General features: G+C 39.1%; 1 protein-coding gene across 3 annotated transcripts in view; it reads left to right on the forward strand.

The window, feature by feature from the left end:
* Positions 1-24,922, forward strand: part of SORCS1 (sortilin related VPS10 domain containing receptor 1) — a 261,592-nt gene that overhangs the window by 104,340 nt on the left and 132,330 nt on the right. For all 3 annotated transcript variants that reach the window (XM_066190961.1, XM_066190963.1, XM_066190962.1), the window contains exon 3: positions 12,139-12,238. In XM_066190961.1, the coding sequence (XP_066047058.1) occupies positions 12,139-12,238 (100 nt within the window). The remainder of the gene's footprint in view (positions 1-12,138; positions 12,239-24,922) is intronic.

A 24,922-nucleotide genomic window follows, 5' to 3' on the forward strand; every position in this document is an offset into this window, starting at 1 on the left:
ATTCCAAATAAATTAAAAACAGATGGCTTGTGGGGAAAATAAGTCTTCTGGTCAATTTTTTTTCTTTTTTTTTAAGGTTGTTTAGGAAGGTGGGTTGGGAGTAGTGGATGAATATGGCCCATCAGTAAGGATTTTGGTGTCAAGAACTCTTTTAAAGATGTTTCAATCTACAATCCTTATATTCTCACAAACAAAAAATTTATTTAAAATAAGATGTTGTTGCAATGCAGGGCAAAATAGTAACCTGATCTTGTGCAAGATGTTTCTTACATGGGATTTACAGCCAAGCTTTAACTTACTTTTATCCTTTAACTTACTTTTATCTTTTGCCACTAACATAAAAGCAAATCCCATTTTATCTGTAGCTGGTGCTGACTTAAAGATGACTTTCAAAATCAAAGAACCCGAACAGCTGAGCTCATTTCTAGACTGTCAGCCTGCAATTCCTCTATGCTCGGATGCCAGTGTATCAGTTTGCTAATAGACTGTTTGAACACCTCACCTTGACCACAGCTTGCTCTGTTCTTAACACACAGCACAAGCTCCTGACCATTTTTCCTGCAGAGTGATTGGGAGCATGCATTCTCTGCAGGCCTGGAAAGCAGTATTAATCTTCTGCTGTGTACTTTCATTTCATTTCCTGTAAAAATCCATCTTCTGCTACTGGAGTTGACCTAAGGTTGGATGTCAAAGGAACAAATTACTGTCACTTGCTCGATACCCCAAGAGTAGCTATAAATAGCAAACTTTATAACCCCACTGATCCTTGAGATACATAGTGATAAATATGCTTCTTACCAACCAAGAGGAAAAACATAAAGCTGCCTGGCTCTGGGTGGTGCCTGTTGTTTGCAGCTGACACAAATGGTAGAGCTGCATCACTCAAATTGCTTTAAAAAGATAAACAGTAACACTCATTGTATTTGTCTGCTTAAAAGCATTAATTAGTGATTCCTGGGTAGAGTAGTCCAGCAGCACAGATTCTTTCTTAGGTACTGTGCTGTGCTAAGAGTCGAGCTAACAGCTTAGTGCATTCACTCCTTGGACTCAGAGAATGAATTGGAAACCTTTCCAGTAGAACAATTTTCTTCTGGGAAATGCAGCATTATTCAGATAAATCTTCTGCAATATTTTAAAAATGAAATCTTGACAGAAAGCATGGGAATAATCTGAAACCGAAAGTGTGCTTCATTTTGATTTTTCTCCTTGTTTCTTTGGAGATTTTTTTTTCCCTGTAGGGTGACAGCCAGGCTGTGTTATAAAATATTCAATTGAATGGATAATGATAACACTGGTACAAGTGAAATGAAACAATCTGAATTACTATTTTTTAAATTTAATCTCTTTCCCTCCTGTATTCTTACTCCATCCAAATTTTGGGAATAATGATATTTTAAAACAAGGCAAAAAAAAAAAAAATTAGCATTGCCTAAGGGATGAGAATTGCATCTTCCAAGTAACTTTAGTATGAATTAATGCATGAAGCACATTTTTAGCTGGTTTTAAAATGCTACTGGTCCTTGGGAGTTACTCCATTATAACAACTTAGGGGCTCGGACAGTGATTTTGACAATAATGTCTTGGGCTGCCTGGATCTTTTAAGCTTTCTAGCTGTTGATTTGCACTGGCAGGATAGAATGAAGATTGCATATTGTGTTGCAAATGCTTGGATGCTGCTAGCCAGAAAATCTTTTCTCTGGCTTTTAGTACATACCTTGCAGAAGACCTGCAATGCATTTATGGCACAGTAAAACTGCTCCTTACTCTTAATTGGAGGTGGGCTAAAGTGGCTTTCTGGATGTATAAGGTGGCTGTGGATGCTAAGGCAGCTCTGCTGAAGAAGTGTATTAAACTTTCTAACTGAGCACTTTCTAACTGAGCTCAGCCTGCTGTGAGGGTTTTTTCAGCCAAGCTGCAATGACCGCAGTGTTATGATGGGGTGGGAAGTGTAGGACATGTATGGTTGTCTCATCTCCCTGATTAATGGAAAAGCTTCCTGTTGCTCTGCCCTCGAGCTACAAAATCCATTAACCACCCCTTGGGGTGCCTGAAATTTATTCTGGCCATTACCATCAATTAGAAAGTTAATAGCGTGATGATTGCTGGGCTCCAGTCCTAGCTATTTGTGTGATTAACACCAGACTGGGGTGAAAATGGGAAGAATCAACACTCAAGGAACCACTTTATGAGCAAGAATTTGGCATTAAGGGCGCGCTGATGTCAGTATGCCCCTGTAAACATATGGCAAGAAGAATCATAAGTCATTTTCAATCCTAATTTAAAAGGCAGCTTTTGATTCAAACATATGGAAGAATGATTTTAATATCCATCACAGCTAAGCTGAGATTTGTGTCGTTGCTGGCCACAAGCCTTGAGTGCGGCTGGGCCTGTGGGAATGGCTGCATTCTGAGTTGCAGTGTTGCAGAGTCTTCACCACCCTGATGAGGGAAGGGCAGCAATTTGCATCCTACCCTGCTTGTTTGTTTTGACAAAAAAGTCAGGTGGGCAAGGAGATCTTCCAGACTGGTGCTCTTCCACTTACATTCCACTGATCCCCCAAAATCCCCTTAGGGTAACAAGGAAAAAGCCTGTTGTCAGTAAACTTTCATTCCTTTCTTCGGGGTCTCTCACTGAAAATAATGTTGTGATGGCAAATGGAAAAGTATTGAAAACCACTCCTATGGACTTGGGGACAGAGATGATTGGATCATACACACCATCAGATGGGCAAGTCTCAATAACCTGTCAGCTTTTGGTATGTATTTGGTATTATATTTTTGGTATATATATTAATTAGCCCCCCAAATTTAGGGAGTTACTGGTCTTTCCCACATGCATCCAGATGCTGTGGCACAAAATGACTCATAAAAAGAGCAGGAGAGATGGCACTGATGTTTCAGCCAGAGCACCACTTGAGCCAGCCTCTTGAGCCTTTCACTGAGAGGGTCAAGTGGAGGTCTTGCTTTGATGGCTATTCCTTTGTTTCTCACTGCTGGCTTTCACCCAGCACTGGATTAGAGCAGCTAAAGGGGCTGTGATTGCCAACCTCCCTAAGCTGCTCTTGACTTCTGCTGCCTCAGTCATTGAGGGACTGCAGAAGAGTCTTTGAGGCCACAGAAGTGAGAAGCTGAAAGGAGAAGCTGAGGGAGAAAGTTCTGGAAAGTCACCCTCTCTGCAGCTCATGAAATGGAGAGGGAATACCCAGTTCCTATCCCTTACTCTATGGCAAATGCCAGCCTTGCTGGGAGTCTGGTAACCAGGCAAAATAGGTGATCAGTCCACAGTTATTTTTTCAAAGTTCTCTGCTCTTGACATTGTATCCCCTTTCCCAGAGCTAATCCTGCAGGTGGTCATTTAGCAGAGCAGAGAGGGGTTCCAGAATGTAGCTGACCCCTCAAAATGGGGTTGCCCATAGCAAATAGTGAATTTACAGTCCACCCCTGCAAAACAGTGCCTTGGAAACACTTCCAGAACAGAGTCCAGTCAAATCTCAGGGCATTATTTTTCACACAAAAGCTTTGTAATTGTACACTTGACATAAAAATCTTCATGTCTTGCATTCTGACAGCAAAGATCCTTCTGATTCCCTGGAGTCAGTTGCTTCCAAGCAAGGGCAAATCGATCACTGAAGCTATCCAGTTCCATGTTTATGATGGTGCATCTACACAGTAAAAAGTTTGGATTTACATGAGACTATGATCAGGATGTGATCTTTGGTGAGCAGGCAGAGGAGTGTGGATCTGAATATGGATGTTATCAACTGCCAGAATCCTCTGTTCTTCGCCTGCTGACATAAGAAACCATTACACTGTGCAGTTAAAGGGGGTTTACCAATCTAACAAGATGAGACAGACATCTAAAATTAAAGAAGCTATAAAAGGGAGGACGGGAGAAGTGCATCATTCCCATCTAATCCAAATTTGATCTTTTTTCAGGCTAAAATATTTGATGTTGCTCTTTTCTTTGGGTATCCAACCTTTATGCAGCAAAGTCTCTGAAGCCTAAGGATAAAAAGCCCTTCTCCACAATACAGTGGAATGTTACTTCTGCTAAAAAAGGCACTGGCATCAGAAACTGATGTTTAAAAAGTTGTTCAATCTTACAAGCATAGAATGTCTCTGTATTTTTTTCACATGAAAGTTTGTTCTGAATTATGCTGTTCCATGGCTAGTTGGGTAAGATAGGAGGTACTGAAGAGGAATTATGCGTTGGAATACACGTGTCACTATAGCTGAAACAGATACATCTGCATTGGTGCTTTAGCTTTACCTCATTATATTTTTGATTCTGTACTATTGATTATCTGTGCCACGGTTTTATTTTCCAGTGAATTTGCCAGGTGTCTCCAAGAAGAAGCTGAGTGAGCAACATGGATTAGTTTGTTCTAAGGGCTGTTCACTATGGCTTGTACAGGTGCGATTGATCTCTGAAAGAATGCTATGCTTTAGCAGAATAAATATCAGGCAACCTTTAGCAGTTCAGAGAGACAAGATTTGCATCACAGCAAGGGCAGTGCAGATCAATTCAGGTGGATCATTCTGATCTCAGGACAAGAGTGCTTAAGCTAATTCAGCACCATTGTCCAAGTTTTCAGGTGATAAAAAAGCACTTAAAAGACTTAGAGCCTCAAGCTTGGGCAACTGCAGAGATTTTATGTCAACTTTCAGTCCTGCCAGCCAGGTGATGTGGTTTAACCCCAGCTGGCAGTGAGGCACCACTCAGCTGCTCTCTCACTCACCCCCACCCCAGCAGGATATGGAGGAGAATCAGAAATAAAACCCCAAAACTCATCCCTTGAGACAAGAAAAGTTATTGTAACAAAGTAAAATACAACAATTAAAGGGAATGAGGAGAGGGGGAGAAGTAAACTCCCCGGAAAACAAGTGATGCACAATACCATCAATCACCACCTGCTAACAGAAACCAAATTGTTCCCAAACTGCCATTGGCCTCTCTTCCAGGTAACTCCCCCAGTTCATATAAACCTGGCATGATGGATAAAATATCCCTTTGGCCAGTTTGGGTCAGCTGTCCTAGCTGTGCTTCCTCCCAGCTTCTGGTGCACTTTCTTACTGACACGAACCAGTCCTTGGCTTAGCATAGGCCCCCACGCAGCAGCAACCAAAACACTGAGGATGTTACCCACATCATTCTCATGCTGAATCCAAAACAGAACACTGGACCAGCTGCTATGGAGAAATGAACTCTGTTATCCATTATCCAGCAAAAACCAGGATCATGGCTCTCATTTATGTGCTACTCTGATTATTAGGAGAATTCTTTTCCCTCTTCTTGCATTTAACAGTCATAAGTCTTGCTGCTGTCTAAAGTTGTGCAGTGTGGTATGAGTGGATTTGCTCTTCTGTCTTGTTCAACTGAGAACTCTTGCATGTTCATCATAATTCACCGTTTCCTTTACCTTTCATCTGACACAGATAAGAGTAAGAAATAACCTCACCCTGATTGCACAATTTCTTTTCATCCCATACAACATATCTTGTCTCCTGTTGGAATATTCCCACGGTCATCATCCCATGACTTCTGAAGCAGTTGACCAAATTCTTGTTAACCTTGACAGAGGAACAAGGAATTCTCACAGAGGAACATGGAATTCTCTGCTTCTATGGGGTGGTAACCTGAGTTACTAACACTCCACTGAAACAGCATGGAAGGCAAATTAGGCAAATTTATTTTTCTTGAACCATTATTTGAAGGAGAAACAAGCAGCTCATCTGTATCACCTACAGATGACATCTCATGTCCCTCTCACTGCCCTGTTTTCTTTCTGAGCTGGGTAATATTTTGAAAAATCATCCAATGCAATATGCGGACTGGAGATTGGATGATAAAATATGAGCTACTTTTCCTGCTTGTCACATCTTTAAATTATTTATAACAATAATCAGCTGAACTATATTAAGCCAAAAATTACAAGAAATTTGAGTGTGTAGGTTTCTGTTCATTTAGATTACTCCAAATAAAAATTGATTGAAAATGAAAGGAAGAAAATTGAATTACTTTAACTGATTATGCAGAGAAATGTCAATTTAATAGTTTCCTATTGTTTCTTCGTAATTTTTTTACTCCCTCTTCAAGTCTTTTTGGTGGCTTCTTCTGGTGTTAAACTTTATTTTGTGATGAGAAAATTCTTCCCACGAGGGGAAAAAATACGCATTTCATTAAATTCATAGAAATTATTTACTTAACTTCTAGTAAAACCATTAGTCATAACTCAGACTGGAAGCATAATATTTTCAAAATGGAGGTTTAGATCTGTTTTAAGGTGCCTACTTACACTGTTTTTAATTTTGTATTTCATCCTTTTGCCATTGATAGCAAGACTTTTCCAGTCCTTCTTTACACTCAAAAAAAACCTCAGAAAATTTAAAACTGCCAGGATGGAATTGGAAAATGGTGGAGCCTGAGGGTCCTTGAATTTGGCTCTGTCACAGACTTCCTTCAGATGTAGGATTAGTTATCTAGTCTTTCCCTCTGTTTCCCCACCTAGACAGTGGGAACTACTATTTTCCAGCCTGCTGAGGGCCTCATGAGCAAAAAAGTAATCAGAAATGCGTTCACTTAGAGAGTGAGGCATGTGGGTCCCTTGAGTTTTGAAATATCTTATTTTTCTTAACTCTGGAAATGTCTGTAAATTTAATTTCAACCTGGTTGGATAAATTTGAAGTGTTTTAATATTGTGACATGTGCAGTGCTGTAAGAGGTATTTAAAGAAATGCTGACCAGCATTGGCTTGTCACTGATGTCTGACCACTGCCCTTCTGAACCAAACTCTTACGAAACTCTTTTTCTACATGGAAATTCTGTCCAAGGACACAGAACTTACTGTGTTTACATCTTGAAATTGCTCTTCCAGGTGGAATTGTAAATCTCCTTTCAAAATGTGTCAGTCTCAATGAGCTAAGCAAACAGATCCCATTAGAAATGTGAAAAGCCTTGGGGAATTATTTATACAATGAATTAAAAAGACAGACTGTGGTGAGAAGTGCCCCTGTGAAGCAAGGCAATTTGCAAAGCAATAGTAACTTTCTATGAAAACAATGAGATTAAAAAGAAAAGAAAAAATGTTTCTCAGAGAAACTGAGATCAGGTATTACTACTTTCTGGAAAAGTACCAGGGTTGCCCACGAAGGAGTTAAACCAAAGGAGTCGTTAGACCAGAAGTGATATCTATCAATGCCTCGTGAAGGGTTTAAGAGAAGGAACATGTGAACATAAATGGCTAGCTGTTGAAGAAGACTTTGACATTACTAGCTTTTGTGAAACATGGTGGTATGGCAAAAATCAATGGGAAACTTTACTACCTGGCTATGAAACCAAAGTAAAGAGTTTCAATTTAAGGGATGAAGGAATAACACCTCAAAGTCTCCCCAGAAAGGAAGAACGTGGAAGTCAACAACTCTACAGCAGAGTTTACAAACGGGCTTAAAACATTCCATACAGGAATACAAATCTGCTCCAGAATTACCAGCTCCGGTATTTTTTTATTTTTTTTTTTGCATTCAGACATGAAGGATCATTTTTAATGTCTTAATTATTCCTTTATTCAAAAACTCATTCATTTGGAAGCCTTTTATAGGTGCAGCCCGTGGCTCTGCAGTTCTGCGTTCTGCAGTCTGAAGGGCTTCTTTCCAGAAATCTGCTCTTGTAGAGATTAATACGATAGCAACTGGCAAATTTTGTGCTCACCTGGCCATTCCCTTTGGAGGCAAACCAGGTGGCAAACTCGTTTATGTGCAAGGCTGGAACACAAGATCTAATAGTCATTGCTTAACTTAGAGATGCCTGCCTTGTGCCAGGGGTAAATTCTTGTGCAGAAGGAGAAAAAGGCCAGAGCCCGTCTCTCACACTGCTCCTGGTCAGGACAGGCTGCCCTGCTGTGTTCCTCACAGACCACATTTCAGCTGCCTCTGGTGCTGCCTCTCAGGGCTGGCTGCCACCCGGAGCACGGTTAGAGCAGCAAATTAAACTGTGGAGGAAAGAGGGGGATAAAGACATGAAATGTCTTCTTAGGGTGGACCTGGGGGAAGCAGTCAAGTTAATGTGAAAACCAGGCGTAACTGGTGGGAAAAGAAAAAAAAAAAAAAAGAAGTAAATGGTGCCAATTTAAGCGATTGCTTCCTAATGATGTGTGCTATAACAAGTAAATTAATCTGTTAACATGGGAAAAAAGATGTACCCAATAAGCAGGAGACATGAGACAGCTTAAAGTCTGCAAGTAATGGTTTCCTTTTTTTCCTCACGGAGTGTTCTGGAAAGATCTTGATTTAAAAAAAAAAAAAAAAAAAAAAAAAGCCCTCCTGACCAAATGATCAACTGTTTGATTCTTCAAGTCTCCAGCATCTTGTGTGTAAAATAACTATGGGCAACCTTAAATTTGTAACAAAGGAGAAAACAGCAACCTGCTAGGGAATTTATTTAATCTATATATTCAAACTGACAGTATTCTGAATGTCAGTCTGTGCTTCTTGAGAAAGAAGAAAATTTCCATAGGGTTCATGTTGCTGGTTGATTCAGAATGCCTATTATAATTGTGAAATATTGGTAGGAATGGATTGAGATATATTCATGACAGTAGGTGGACTAATGGAATTCAGTGACTTTATTTAAAATGTGCAGGAGTTTATTATAATACTGTAATAGAAATGTCATTTACCCTGACGGGAGGAGAGGGAAAAGCCCTGTCAGTGAATAATAATGAAGTTATTTAAATGTCAGCTTTCTTGCAAATAGTTTGCAAAACAGAAATTATTCTACATGTTTCTAGTTTTGTTTTAATCTATTACTGGGAAAGCCAGAGCTTCAATACCACAATTTTGGTACATTTTTATGCTGAAATGAGCTAGCAATCATGAAAATGTTTATCTTCTTGCATTGTCTTCTGCTTTACTGAAAAAATAGGGAGTCAGATTTAAAACAGCTACTGGTAAAATTTGGGATATAATGATAGCAATTACAACTAATATGGTGGGTGGGACAGGTGTCAGGACAGGGCACCAAGAATAAAGTTCAGAATTGAGTCTAAATACTTTTATTTTCTGAATATTACTCTTTTAATGTCATCTGCCTTTCAGTGACATCCACAGTGTAGCACTCACATCCCCCTTCTCCCCCCAAACAATTTGAGACACCATTACAACACATGTCTACACAAGACACAATTAAATAGGGCTTACTGTTCACTCATTTACATATAGTTATTCCATTAGCTGTAGCTGTTTAAAAGGCATAGTTTGTGTTTTCAGCTCTACAGGTTCTGGGTTTAGTCCTTTACAATAATTTCTCCAGGCATTTGCTTGCTCATGGACAGATGGACTAAAACTTATTTCTTTCTGCAGATCTTCAGAGGAGCAGCCTTCCACACAAAATGTGGAGATGTTGGTTGCTACATATCCTTTCCCCTTCAGATAACTGGGATTCAATTTGTTGCTCCTACTCTGTCATTAGTGCCTACTCCCTGCTGAGGTGCATCTGTCTTTTGCAGCTCTTCCAGGTTAGGCTGGCTTCCTGGGCCATCCAATGGCTGGTGTGTTTTTATGGTTTAGGAGTCTCATGCTGCTTTAGACACCCATTTAATAAGACAAACAAAGCTAATTATCTAGGCTGCTAATCAGTGCCTGCTTGTATACACACACACACACACACACACACACACACACACATATATATATATATATATATATAATAGTAATAAGACGAATGCAGGTTGGTGATGTGCCTGGGTTGGATCCCAACAGAGACTTCCCATGTAAGTGTTTCCTTCGATATAATTCATTTTTCCCACTGCTCTGCAAATGTATATTATATATTACCATTTCTTTGTGTTAAAACACTTATGGATGCCTATCTACTGTTGCATATATAACATTCCCCTCCTTCTGCCCCCCACCACCCCCTCCCTCCAAACCTAAGGGTAATTGCAAAGTGGTGCAAAAGAAAAGGAAGGTAAATGGGAATATAGAAGGACTTGCTATTGTCAGTTTAGAACACAATAATGAGAGTAAGATCTAATAGTAGCTCCTTCGATTGCTTGTGAATTTGTACATCTGATTAAAAAAAAAAAAAAGAAAGATGTTTTCCTAAGCTTTTAAATCTTTCAGTTTCTTTTATGGATGTTGACAGAAGCACACGCTTCCATCTGTGGAGAGTGTTGCCTGTAAATAAAGCTGTGAATGCAAAACAATTGCCTGGAGATTTGAAGTAAGAAGTGGCTGGCAATTCTGAGATTACTATTTGCAATAGGCTGTTGACATAAGTTTGCCTCTGTTGTGGCAGGGGTACTGGCTGCCTTTCTTGTACAATTTCAAAGCAAGTTTTATGTCTCAGATTTTCTTTGCTCCTATACTCTTTTTGATGGATCCCATTTTGAATTCATTGTCACTGGTATAGGAAAAAAGCAGCATTATTTTGTTAATACATTTTTCCTAACTCAGCAGGTCGGAGGTAGTCCTCACTATCTTTGCATGTCTTTGTCAGCTCAGACATCACAAAGGGTAACTTTTGGTGTTTAGGCAGAGAGCAGCAGAAATACTCATGTCTGCTAAGACTGGGTGGTGAGGTGGGGCAAGGTAACAAAGGGAAGCTGCAGTCCTTGGCCAGGCTGTGTTCAGCATCCTGCTGTGGATCCCCTCACCTGGATACTGGAGCATCTCTGAAATACTCAGTAACAGAAACAACCAGAACAGTACCCTACTCCTCAGTCCTCTGAGGAAATAGCTCAGTTAGTTTAAATGTGCTCCTGAGAGAGATGACCTTATAAAGGGAAAGATCAGTCAGCAGATGAAAATTTGACGTTAATGTTCTAAACACCAAAGGTCACACATGCACACAGGAGGGCGTGTGTTTATTGGAGGAAAGGAGAAGTCTATGGACATAAATCATAGGCCAGTTGTTATATGAGCAGGCAGAGATGTGCAAAGGCTTCCATAAAGTTCCTAAATAGAAAGACTCAACTTTAATGCAGATTCACGTTTCAGTGCAATTCATCTTTCATGGGTAAAACCCTAAGCTGCTGCTTTCTTGTTTTATTCATGTACTGATTGCAAAATCTGAAATCCCAGAAGCTATAATATGAATGCAGGTATGGTACTTGATTCAGAAATGTTCCACCCTCCATATTCCACCAAAAAAAGGAGTAAGCATTAAAGGCTTAATGCCTTTGTGAATTTAGCCACTGTTGCCCTGATAGGAGAGAACCTGCAAATAATGGGTGCCAGGATTTTACTTCAGAATGTCTGGTTTTGGAGTGCTTAGCAAAAGGGAGAATTCATGTTACTGCTTGCAAGTGAAGTTCTATATAGGCCCATTTGTACATGTTTCCCACGAGATACAGGAACATGTCATACTTTTGAATGTCTTTTACCCAGATACATGTCCCTTTCTGCAATTTATAGATGCCAGCTCTACTGGTTTGGGCTGATTATCTAGATCCCTGGGATACTGGGACAGAGTTCAGGAAAGCATGAGCTGCATAATGAACTAAATCTCTAACTAATGATGATTGATCTTGGTTCCAGTCACATGTTAAGAGTAACTCCTACAGGAACACTGGACAGTCTTATTTGTTCACTTCTTTTGTTCTTCCCCAAGACATGTAGTCAGGGTTTTTTAGGCAACCCCTCATTTCAGAAATATTTTATTTTCTCTATTTAGTGGTGGCTTTTAAAGCAAAAATAAAGCACACGTGTCCATCCTTTCTTCTAGTCAGTGTCAGAGAAGCTACTTTGGAATATGCTGAGATAAGCCATCTTAACAAAATTAGTCTAAGCTTGTAGTATATGATGAATTGATAACCTTAGTCTCTTGCTGTCTGCTATTTGGCTTTTCTGACAATCATTATCTTCTGTATGCAGAATGTAGCATTTCTTATTGTGCATGTTTAAGATGCTTTGGGAAGATGCTGGTTTAATTTTTCCTAATCTAATTTAAATGCAAATTATAAACACGCACATGATGCTGTGTGTATATAATTAAGTATCATTATATACTACATGAATCATTGCAAAAGCTCTAGAGAGCCATTTCGCTATTTAAAGCATGACTTATATTGAAAAGCTGCCAAGTGACTTGTGGTTTTGTGATTAAGTGTTTGTACTTATAAGATTCTCTCTTGCATTGTAGGTCAACAGATTATGGGACAACATATGAGAAACTGAATGATAAAGTTGGTCTGAAGACTATTCTGAGCTACTTGTATGTTTGCCCAACAAACAAACGTAAGGTAGGTGACAATGTGTTGGCTCATTTTAGCTTTATGATGCTAATGCTGTCCTGGAGATCTCTTCTGATTTCCTCAATATCTGTTACTATTTAAGTAGCAGGAATCTCTCTGGTGCTCTTGCCTGAAAAAAAAAAAGTGTTACTTTATCAAAGTATAACCCAAATTTCACCACCTGTGCCACTTACCAGTAATACTTGAGGGAAGGATGGCTATTAAATGGACAGGTACCATGCATGTAATTGCTTACCTTCTGGATGGTGTTGATTTTGTTGTCTGGAAGGGAGAGAGACTCGTTAAAATGGCAGAAATGCATCTACAGTGACCAGATTGTATGTAACATTATTTGTCTTTTAAGTGCTCCCAGTAGTGAACTGAACAGGATTTGACAAATTCCTGCAGAGAAAATGCCTTCGAAGCCCAGAAGGTTTTAATCATTCAGACATCCTACTGACTAACAATTTACTATGAATTTATAATGCTGACATATTCATGAAAGGAATCTGGATGCCTTCTTTGAGATGCATTTTTGACAAAATTTTTTGTTTCCTACTCCTTGTTTTTCAATCCTTGTGCATAGTTTGAGTCACTACAGGCAAAACTGAAATGCACTGGCAGAAAATCTTAGTAAAGACTCACCTCTAAAGGAGGCTGGGTGTGTTTGGGCAGCTGAGGTCACTATAATGCTGTTCTCACTATACTGAAGCAATTATATGTTCTTTAAGACAGACTGTGAAAGAAGAGGAAGCTGTCCTAAACAGAGAGGACAATGCTTAGCAGTTTAAATTGCAATTAAATGGCCCCAAATTAGTGGAGAGATGTCATCTCATTGATACTGACCCTTAAGAAGACATGAAGCTCTTCTCTAGGAGCTGAAGAATGAAATTATCAGGTCACTTAAATGTCCTTCAGCAAGCCAACTGAAGTGCAGGCTGGCACTGAAAAGCCTTCATCACCTCTGGCTGCATCCTGCACCCTCCCACTTCCTGCCTTTCTCTGCCACCCTTGTTTGTGTAGCCATCTGGTGAGCTGGATCCAGGACTGACCTGCCTGAAAACTAATCCTTTTCCAGCTCAAAAACGAAATAAATGAAAGGAAAAAGCTTTCAGGCAGAAATGTGGAACTATCTTTTCTGGCAGAAGTCTGCTGTAAAGTTGTCCTATAGTCAATACGGTACAGTGCCAGAGGAAAGCTGCAACACCTGGGATGAGAGGACCTAGGTAATGGTCTAAGATTGAATTTTTCAAAGCTCATTTCAGCAGGAGCTGAGTTAGGCTTGCAGGGAGAACTTTTGAAGGCCCTCCTTATGCTCTCTGTTTCTGTAGAACATCAGGCCAACATCAATAAACATTTAATTTTAGACACCCAAATAGTCCCCCAAGGCTAAGAGGGCATGGCATGTGTCCACACTAAGAATACTTCTACAGGGAAAGCAAAAATACTGAAGTTCAAGGTCTTTATTATAACTCCTGAGGAATGAAAAGCTGAAGGAAACATATTTTAAAAAATTGCCACCAAGGAAAAATCTGTGGCTCCTGAGACTTCATCCCCTCTCCTCCCCTGAAATTCTGATAACACTTGCAGAAACTCTGGTCACTTTCCATCTTGTTTCACTAATGTGGGCTGGGTGGGTAGCTGCAGAAATGCTTTTAAAATGTAGAACTCAGCTACTCTAAAGTTCATGAATTTTCTAAAACTCATACCCTTCATGTGAAGGGTTCATACACAGCTGCAGTTAGTGCCGGGCAAATGTTAACAGTGTGTTTTCCCTAAATATTAGTTGTACGTGGTGATTTCTCAGACTACATCTGCAGCCTTTGACGTCCTTTGTTCCATCAGGCCTTCCTTAGCAGAGAGAAAAGGCTTCTTCAGTGGTGGAAAGGAAAATGGTGCATTTTTCTTGAAGTTATTGGATGAGAGACCTTGCTACAGCAGTGATCCGTAAGGGGGGTCAGCATGTACTTAACTTACTGAAGTTGCCTTGTTGAGGGGAAAAAAAAGTTCTTTTAGCACATATTTAACTTTTAAGAGTAGTTCCATTGAAACAGAAGGTAAATTTTGAACTCAGCTGGCTCAGGACTGATTGCTTGTAATGAAAAAAAGCAGGTGTACCATTTATGTAAGTCTTGTCTCTTCTTTGCAAAACAGAACAGTTAGAACAGCGAACGGTAGAATGCATGTAATTGGATTTATTAAAATAATTGATAGATTTGTTCATGAATTTCTGATTATTTTCACATTCTGGAAATGAACAAACAACAACATGTGCTGAATAAATTGTTTGTTGTAATTTATTTGCTCTTCTCCATCTTGAAAAAAAACTGGGTCTATAAATACCCAGTATTTGCAGAGCTTCCCACAGCCCATGCATGCCAAATTATTTCTAAAAGCTTTTGACTTCCAATTCTTGTCTCTTTATTGAACAAAATTAAATCCTTTAACCAGACATTGCAGGCAATGTCATATTGCAAAAGGATGCTTGGGAAAAAAAATTAGAACAAAGTCAACCATTATTTACAATTTAAACTGACGACCTATTGCTGTTGCTTGGCATTTTTCTAAATTACAATATTTTCCAAAGGAAATGGCAGAAAGTGGTTTCTAACATAGTGATGTATAAGTCCTGGCAAAGAGAAGTGGAAACATTTTTTAGTTTTCTTTCCTTTTCTTGAATTACTGTGCTACCTGGTTGTATGACAGATGACACTGATCAGGGGGTAAAAAATGTACCACATGGATCTTGCCAGAGACACAGAGTCTGTTTGAGTATTTGTCAACAAGTCTCCAGAAGAGATATGTGCAATGTGCAGTAAATCCCTAGGCTTAGGTATGTCAACATTGGTTTATTTGTTAGGTTCATAGAGCCTTCTGTGATGAGAAAGAAAATTATTTGAATGCTTCTACATGAAGAAATACTGTTTGGGAATAATGCTGATGGGTTACAAACAAAACTAAAATAGAAATCCAAGTTGATACCTTCTATTTTCACAGAAGCGTGTCATTCATTTTCCTAGAAACTCACATGCACTAAGCCTTACAGTCTTTCTCTATAAAAACCTTTCAGATAGGTTGTTTTTACTCATTGCGTGGAAAATCATAGGCATATGCACATAAAAAGTGAATGGGTCGTGGTGGGGACTCTAGAATTTGTTTAACTGGAGGTTTTCTTTGAGTCAGGAAGAGCTGCTGGCTAATTTAGATGCTGTATCCTTGTAGGAAGCACACTGTGTTCTCTGAGAAGAGCCAGTTTGTGCAGCCCATTCGTTCTTTGTACTTTCGAGCCCCTTGTATCTATGTATCTTCAGTTAATTAACAAATGCTGGGTGATAGTATCTGCCAGTGATTTTTATGCTATTAATAGGACTAGTGCATCAGATATTTCCTGTGGGTTTGAATTTTTGTGGTAGTGTTTGTTTGTTTGTTTGTTTTATTTTTTCTCTCCCTTTCCACAGGCCTGCCTTGATTTTTTTTTTTTTTGCTTTATTCCTCCAAGTGTTCAGATTTTAATTGCTATGTGGAACAGTGTTGCCTTTTTTTTTTCTCTCTTTAAAGATGAATGGATTACAGATGCCTTCTTCTTCCTTGATAGTCACTGCTTGTGTTTATCACCTTTATTACAATATGTTAAGCATTGTCCTGTTGAGTGTGGAGCACCAAGATAGCACATTTTTATTGTAAGTAAAATTGCATGGGTTTCAATGCTGGCTAGATCCCCAACTACTTCAAATTTATTTATATTAATGAGTTTTAAATGAAAGGAAATTAAAGGAATGGCAGTTTAGCCTTCTGTTCTTTCTAGCATTGGCTGGTGGTTCTGCACAGAATAGTTGGCAGAAGTTTCTATTAGTCAAGACAGTAGAAAATTTACCCTTATTAGCTGAAATTGATTGATTGGTACTTTCTGTCCTGTGGTATTAGGGGAGTTTATTTGCTCTAGGGAAGTTCAGTTTCTGAAATGTAAACGGCCCTCTTGTATAAAGGGTAAGACCCAGAGCTGTGTGCTTTACCCTTGGCTTTGTACCTGCTCTTCTAAGAGTTGGGGAAAATATCCACAGAGGTGTACAGTTCTACCTGGCTTTGCTGTTTCTCAAGAGTCTGTTTATCTTCAGTTGCTAATATCACTTTGGAACACTTCTAAAAATTCTCTTTCTGACCTGCCTCACTATGGAAACCTTCAGAACTCTGATGTGAGGGCAGGTCTTGATTTTTTCAGTCAAGGAAAAAGCAGTTACTTCCGGTTTTGTCCTCCTTGTAGCCTCTGTAAACCTTGGTGTGAAGGCTGACAGCTTGTACTGGGGAGACTAGAGCTCAGCAGAGCTCTGAGCAAACCTCACTGTGGACTAAGTCAATCCCATGGCCATCAAGGGATGGCATCCTTAGCGAATCAGTTGGAAACCAGCCTCTGTCAGTCATGCACATAGAGCAATGTGTGATTGCAGTCCACTCTTGCTGAGATAAAAGCAATTATTTCCTTGCTCTCCTCTCTTCCTTTGGAAGGAAACGTCCCTGTTAGCTGCAGGCTGAGTCCAGCCTTCAAAGAGACATAAGAGACCAAAAAGGCATATTGTGAATGGTTGGAATTGTTTGGGGTTTTGTGGTTGGTGTTTTTTTGCATTTGGGGTTTTGTATTTCCTTTTTTTTTTTCTTTTTTTCTTTTTTTTTTTTTTTTTTGTGGGTGGGAGATGTTCAAGGAGATGTTTACTTAGAATGTTTTTGTACCTTTTTAAAGGGAGGAACCACCTTGTCCTGCAGAGTTTTGGATGTCAAAACATAAACTTGTTCAAATGGAAACTTCTGTTTGGATTAAAAGCTGTATAACATAAGATGGTGCATGAAATGTCTCCTATGCTATGACCATAAGTAATAATTCTTTATAACCTCATAATTTGCTTCAGAGAGAGTATTTCGGAGGGAGGGAGTTGAGAGTATATGGTGTGGGATTTATCTCCTGTTTTCACTTACTTGATAGGCAGTTTGGGTTGGATAGTACTACATATGCCTTTTATCCAATGGTCTTCCAGTGGAGGAAGTTAGGAATTCTTCTTAACATCTGTTTTTTTTCTCTAAATACAGTGGCCTAAATCTGTTTCATTCAGCAGTTTGAGCTAAAGATTCCACCTCATCAGAAAAGAGTTGAAACCCTGAACCTACAAGATTCTATCTTGGACTGCAGGGGTGGTTCAGTGGATAACACTGTACACATGCAAACAGTTCACTACCCATGGGAAGAGGGATGTCTCACACTGAGAATTAAGCTTTAATTTTCTGCAGTTTAGCAATAATGATGGATTAAGTCGGCTGCTTTACAAGCCTCTGGTGGTGGTAACTGGAAAATCTGATAATCTTGGGATGTCCTTGGGTTAATGCAATTACAGTTTTCACTTTTGCTTGTAATACCTTTCGACTCAAGAGTAATTCTAGCTGTGAACCAGATAAACAAGTATAGACTTGATTTCCATTTCAGAAGACAGTCTTTTCTGTCTCCCATCTCACATGCAAACAAGGAGAATTTTTTACTAATTTAGAAAGGTGGATTGTTGCTCACATCTGTTGGATATGATCTGGCAGTTGGGTGGTTTCTCTGGAGTCAGTGAAGGTGTGTCACTGTAGAGCTGATGCTGTCTTTAATACCGAGTTCGTGGGGAAACAAATAATTAACAATCCATATTAACAAACTGAAGGCAGAGCCTCATCTTTCAAAGTGAATCTTTCTACTTTTGAAGTGTGTGGCAGCATCTGCTACCAAACTTTCTGATTCATGTCTGCAGTACATGACAGCTCTCACAATAGCCATTACACACAAAGCCCTTGCCATTACTCCACATCCATATCTCTTCTTGGATATGAAGTGAAATCAAAGCCCATTTATTCCACTTCTGCTCTTGTAAGCCTATCAAAAATAGTGGCAGTTTTGACATTTCCTCACTCAAAGTAGCACTACAGTATGCCTTTGTATCTCACAGAAGTCTCCAAGGGAACACTGGGTGTTCAAACTAATGATAGGGAGGTGTAAGCCACAAAATTCAACTTCAGAGTTTCAAAAGTGTTCTTTCCCTTCTGAGTCTGTTCCCTGATTTCTGCAAACTGGACAATTAAAATTTATGCAAGGTAATCTCTTGTTGAATTTTCTTCAGTTCTTTTATCCCTTTTTAATTCCTCTGTGATTTACCAAACTCTCTGGAACAGATGATGTCCCTTTTGGCAAGGAAGGATATATACCAGCAGCTTAGAGAGCACAGGCGCAATATGTTGTTAGTTGCAGGCCATATACAGGCAGCTGGGATTGATGGCAGAGCAAGAACAGACCTGTCTTAGTTTCAAACTTGTAGCTCCATCCGTTTCTGTAAGTAAGACAGGCTGTTTAAACCAGGAAGAAAGCCAGATGCCATAATATTGAGGTTTTTTTCCCGATGAAAAACTGGTCCCAAGTGGTTAAAAATCAGTTTGTTCAGTGTCCCATAAAATTAGGCTAAAAATATGTTCAGCAGGGTTTTTTTCAGTTACCTTCCGCGTTTTGAAGTATTAAAGTTAGGTAACTAAATCTCTTTTATCTCCTTTCCCTGTTGTGTCGTGGTAGGAACATGAAATTTGGAAGTTGTCTTGATACTGTATATCTTCAGAAGTTCACCTTCAAGGGAAAAAGATCTGTGACATGACCATAAAATGGCTGTTTTGTGGCACTTTGGAAATGATAGCTTAAGAAAGCCCAAATGTTGTTTGAATATTGACCACTCAACCCTCCCTTGCTTGGCCTGCAGCAAAGTACTGTCTGTTAATTAGCAGAGAGTGTAATCTGTAGGTCATGTTTGCCATCAGATTGCAACTGCTCACTCCTTCTGCAGTCTAGATATGTTGTTATGCAGAAATGAATGATGAAATGACAGGATACTCAAGGGTTTTCCCTTCTGTCTAGCTGTGCTTGGAGCACGGGGAGAAGAAAGTGAAGAAAATAAACAAGAAAAATATTCTTGATTATTAAACTTCTGATTGGTAAGTGCTAGTAAATGCAGAGAGAGGGGAGTGATGGCAAAGATTAATGGATGCAATTAGAAAGCCATCTACTGCTAAGAAAATGTGGAATTTGACTTGTATGCAAATAGCATGAGAACTAGAGACCAACAAGTGATGATTCATATATCAAACTGAGAGTAAGAGGTCCTTGAGGAAGCAGCCAAGCTTTGTGGAGAAAATGGGAATAATTAGGTGTCTGGTATGAAAAAGATATTGCAAAAATCATGAATGACCTTTTCCTTTTAGCGCTACTAAGTGAAAGGCTTAGGTTTCTTGTTGGAGGGACAAAATGAGATTTTCCAGAGCAAGAATAATAATGATAATAATAACTTAAAAAAGAGTCAAATTTAACACAAAACAGAGAATTCAACGGCCAAAACTTACTGAAAACAAGGCACTGTAATCTGTATCTTTTCTATTGCGTCTTTTGATTCCCATCTCTCCACCTCTTTCTCAACAGCAGTCAGAAAAGGAATTAAAACATTTAGGAAGGACATATAACTCAGGGAGCAAGGAAAATACAATGCTTTTCAAAATACAATCACACAGCTTGGGGAGTAATGGCATAGGGAGGCTGTGGGTGGGAATACATAGAATTCATTCTCTTTCTTTTTACCATGACATGGCTTTCAGATGGGCATGGGACCCCCACAAATTTGCACAAAATCAGTTTTTCTGTGGAGGAATCTCTTCTACCATGTTCAGAAGTACTGAATTGTGGTCAATGTTTCTGTAAAGTAGATGTTTTAGGGATAAGTGAGAACAAAGGAGAGGAACGCTGTTGAGGAGGCAGAGCAATGATAGTGGCAATTGTTGGAGGCAGTGCTGAGGGTGGTGTTGAGGTTGACATTAATCAAGTACACCAAAATATGTTCGTAAAGAGAATGAACAGAAGAGTTCTTGCTGTGTATTCTGACTCAGTGGATCAAGCCCTAGACCACTGTTTCCCAAGCACTTTTTTCATGGATAGGGGAGTGAAATCAGCCTGTGGTGAATGTTCAGGGCACACTTCCTGAACAGTGTTTCTATGCACATTTGCTAAGAAGAACATGTGAGGATTTGAGAGAAATACTTGGTAGTAAATTTTGAGTGTGGCCAAATGTTACCATGAATCTGTGAGCCAACACACTTTTGTTGCTGTTTCTTAAACTGACACTGCAGTTAAAAAGCTGGTGAAATATTTTCAAAAGATAAGGTTTTAGAGTTAAACATTTAAATGAGCACAGTATTTGACAAGCAAAAATCAAATTTGCAGTTTTTTATTGCATATAGAAGATTATGAATAATGGATTTTGTTATTTAGAGAAAGAAAAAAATCATGTTGATTGAAAGCACTCATTCCTAGTCAAAACACTATTTTTTTTTCTGCTGAGGTCATCTAAGACTTTTCTGTCTTGAAGAGATTGATGTTAGAATAACAATGTCTTGGGTGTGAAAAGCTAAAGCCATTTTGTTTTGAAATGTTTCCTTTTAAAATTCTTTAGAGATTTACGAAGATAAATTCTACTGAAAACAATGGAACATAATAATGGTACCTAAATTATATTTTTAACCAATTTGTTGGTTGTCAAAAGTCTGCTCTGAACAGCTTCAATGCAAAACACTGAATTCTCCACTGCACATCTGCATTTAGGTCTCTCTTTGTCTGTGTGTAAATATAAAATCTCTTCAGTTTCCAGTCCCATGTACCTAATTCCTTCATTAGAGGTAATAAAGGAGAATTAGAAAGGAACTGTGATCTGGTCCTTGCATTACAAATTCTGTATGTGCAGGCATTTCTCAGGGTTTTGTCTCTCTTGTGGAGTGATGAGATGCTTATGTGTTTGGTTAGTAAGTTTTTCCACATGGACCAAAGACAGAAAGCTGTGGAATATGTTCTCCATGCAACTGCACAGTTACCAACAAACCCTCAATTTGTGATGCCTAATCTTAATGCAGAATTAGATGATGTGTCTTCATCAGATATGGTTAAAAAAATTCATCTTCCCCTGGTTTAGGTCTCCTTCGCACATCACATTGCACAGAGTTTGAGTATTATTTTTCTGTAGGGTGTTTTTTTTGTTTTGTTTTGTTTTTTTTGTTTGGGTTTTTTTTTGTTTGTTTGTTTTTTGTTTTTTGTTGTTTGCTTTTTTTTCAGACAGAATATGTTTTAGAGGATGTAGCCTTTTTTGTGTGGTATGGTTGCTGGTCTCTCTTTGTTTCTTCACAGGCAATTTCTGTGAACTCTACTCCTGAACATATTGTGAGCTCTGGATGTAGCTTTCTGGTAAAGAAAATCCATTAGAAGTAATTCCTTAATAATAAGCATGGCAATGGGCTTACAGCTGTTCCTGGACATTATGCAGCCCTGAAAACACAAAATCATATTATTGTGACTCACCCTTCTGCACCAAGACCAAGATTCTTCTGTCCTATTTATAAGTTAAGAATTTATAGGAAGAGATTTTTTTTTTCCTCTGTGTTTGAGCAGCATCTGTTCCTTTGGGTTCTGGTGTGCAACTTATCTTCCATTTATTACTCTTACTAATGGTAAATAATCAATGTAATTGCATAGCAAATCTGAACGACAGCAGTTTGTGCTTAGCTTTTGGCAGTGAAGGGAGAAACACAAACACATCCATATGTCCTCCCTAATGCCATGTTGGTCAGCTCCCAGAAGTAAAGAACAATTGCAGATGAACCCAGGTAGCATCAATTGAGGAAGAAAGTTTCTCTGTTTCTCTGCTTCTACTTGAGACTTTTTTTTTTGGTTTTTTTTTTTTTTTTTTTGGTTAATTTTAGTTCAGGAGAAATATTGTCAGTCCTAGTTTATGAATGAGATAAAATCTATGTTTTTCTAAGGTCAAAAAATAATCAGACAGCAGACAGAAACTGAACACAGGATTTTGGTTGAAATCATAGCCACAAAATCATCTTTCCTCCTAATTCTTGTGATTCTGGAAGATCACAATCTTCCAGGTCTCTTTTTATGCCACTTCTTTCTGAGACGGAGTCGCAAACTGCAGTTCTCCTGTGCAAGTTTGTGCACTTCATTTTTATTGCTTAAAGATATAAACAAACCCTTTCACTGGAAAAGGAAAAAAAAAAAAGAAGAAAAAGAAAAAGAGGTGCAGACAGGAAAGCATTGATCATTTGAGCCTGTTTGGCAGAGTAGCACCAGGTTATCACGGAGGGTTAGGTAATTCAATGATTCACTAGCAGTGGACAGATCGTTGCTGCTCCAGACCCCTGTGTGCCTAACACTAGTGGCATGGCAATATTCCTTTTTAAACTAAAATAAATTTCTCTAATGAAAATACGTCTTGACATTTCAAACCTTGTAGCTGAGAGCTGCCTCCCAAGTCTGATTCCTTGATAGAATGTTTCACTGTTCTCTTTCTGTACTACCTCTACCAGCAATACTTTTCCATGTGTTCCAGGATGCCAGACCTTTCCCGTTTCAGGTGTGTTGCTGCCATTTGCAAGCTCTCACAGGAGCCTTCAGTCAATTACCACCCAAGACTCCCATTGTTCCAAAGACACTGACCTTCCTTCCCCCCTTGGGCACCAGTTAAAATCTATTACTCTTTTCCCATCGTACTCGCTGTAATTGGAGCTCTGGCTCTTTGCCTGGTAGAACTTGTTGGGTTTCCCTCTCCTTTTCATTATTACTGAAACTTTGCTAAAGATGGCAAGAATGAAAATTCCAAACCACAGATATATATACCTTGAGGACAACAACAACAACATTTTCGTGAGACTTCTAGTTTAATCTCTGTTTCACTTGTCATCAGGAGTATAAGAAAACTCCAGTGAAAGAATAGATATGTTTCATATGATGATACGGCTTACTTCCTTCCTCTTTTTGTTCTCTTCCTTCAGCTGATGTGCCCCAATTACTTTACAGACAAGGTTTTCCAGCAACTGTAGGACAAACACGCTGTGAGCCTTGCTAGTAAAAATACTGTGCTCTGAAAGTTGAGGGGAGCAAGAGCTGTGTACCTGACAACTCTCTGGAGCCTCAGGGCCTCCCTCTCCTTTCTTGTATGACAATACAATTGGATAGGTGTACCTTTCTTATTGGAGTGTGTCTGCCGCTCACGTCTCTAAATAAACAGTAAAATAATATCGATAAAAGCATTTTTGTCTCCTGGTGATCGATGATGATCAAGCAATCTACCTGGACTGGCTAGCAGCAAGTGCTGTGCTTGTCACAGCCTGCTTCTGTGACGTTAGAACCACTAAAATTATGCTATGTGCAGCTGCTCTTATGTAAGTGTGGCTGCCACCTCAGTGTCTCTCAAGAGTGGATTTAAGCCTACCCTGAAGGTGAGATTTGCAAACATGCCAAGTCTGTGCTAAAAGGAAATTCAGGGAAAAAAAAAAAAAAAAACAACCCACGCTTCTTTGGGCTTTGGGATTCCCTTGCTTTCAGTGAGGATAATCTAAGCTAAAAGTGTGTGATTGATATTCACCAAATGGTTGATGTGGATCAGAAAAGTCAGCCATGAAGTGGCTCTTTGAGGGTGTTTCTGGTGTTTGCAACCAGGCAGGACCTGCAGGCAGACTGAATTTAGTTGGTTTTTCCACCATTTGGACAGCAGATGTACCGTAACAAGTTTGCATGTTCAGAAATGTAGCCTTGTTGGAGCTAAGTCAGGAGGAACTGAAGTTTAGATTCTTTCTTTATCTAGGTCCCTGAAGGCACTGTAGATACAGCCAGACCTGTCTACAGTTTTATTTTGCTAGGGCACCTCCGTGACAAAACCACCCATGGGTTGATGAGGAAGATCCCAGTGTCAATATAGCTTTGGAGTCTGGCTCTGTTGTAGCTGACTCCTACCAGTGAGAGGCCCAGCCCAGGGTATCCTTCAGCTGATTCAGCTACCACAGATTCCAATATAGGGCACAGATTCCAATATAGGTTACAACAGCCGGTCAGGAACTTGGAGTGCTTTCCGTGTGAGACTACAACCCGTGTCACTGCGTCTCCACAGATGTCAGTGCTCAAGTTAACTGAGTTATTTTCTATTTTCATATCTGTAGGAGTGAAGAGGTAACTTTAACAAAAGTAAAAAAAAAAATAATCTATAACTTTTTATTTCTTTACCTGCTTTCTCATTTAACACATAACTTTGAAAGAGCTGCACTGAAGCTTTTGCAATTGGAAGTGGTAGCTCCTGACTTCTGCAAAACAGAAATGTATTTTGCTGAGAAAATCTCACTGAGTTTTTTGGGGGTGAGTTGCTGTGTAAGTACAAACAGTTTTTATTAATAGTCAATTCATGTGCATAATAAAAAGTATGTTCTCACTATAAAGAAGGTTAATATTGTTCAATATATCTACATTACTGCCATACTAAAGCTGTGTGTATATGTTCTGTTTGGAATTATATGAATAGGTGCTACATTATACTATACACACTTGTGTATTATTGCTGAGTGAGAGATACATGGTCTCTACGATTTGAGATGGAAAAAAACATGTCTTTCAGTAAAAAGATATTTCCTAGGCTTTCTGCATCAATATTTGATGAAATTTTTAAGTAAGTGAAGCAGAATCATCAAAAGAAAACAACATTATTTTTGCTGGGGAGGGGGAGAGTTTAAAACTAAAAATCAAAACACTCTCTCTCTCCAAGTTTTCCTGCTTTCAAAATCCAAGCACTGGAAAGACTGTTCTCTCCTTAAAATGCA

Source organism: Chamaea fasciata, unplaced genomic scaffold (assembly GCF_029207755.1).
Source record: "Chamaea fasciata isolate MVZ Bird 193981 ecotype frontalis unplaced genomic scaffold, bChaFas1.0.hap1 SCAF_9, whole genome shotgun sequence".
Taxonomy (NCBI): Eukaryota; Metazoa; Chordata; class Aves; order Passeriformes; family Sylviidae; genus Chamaea; species Chamaea fasciata.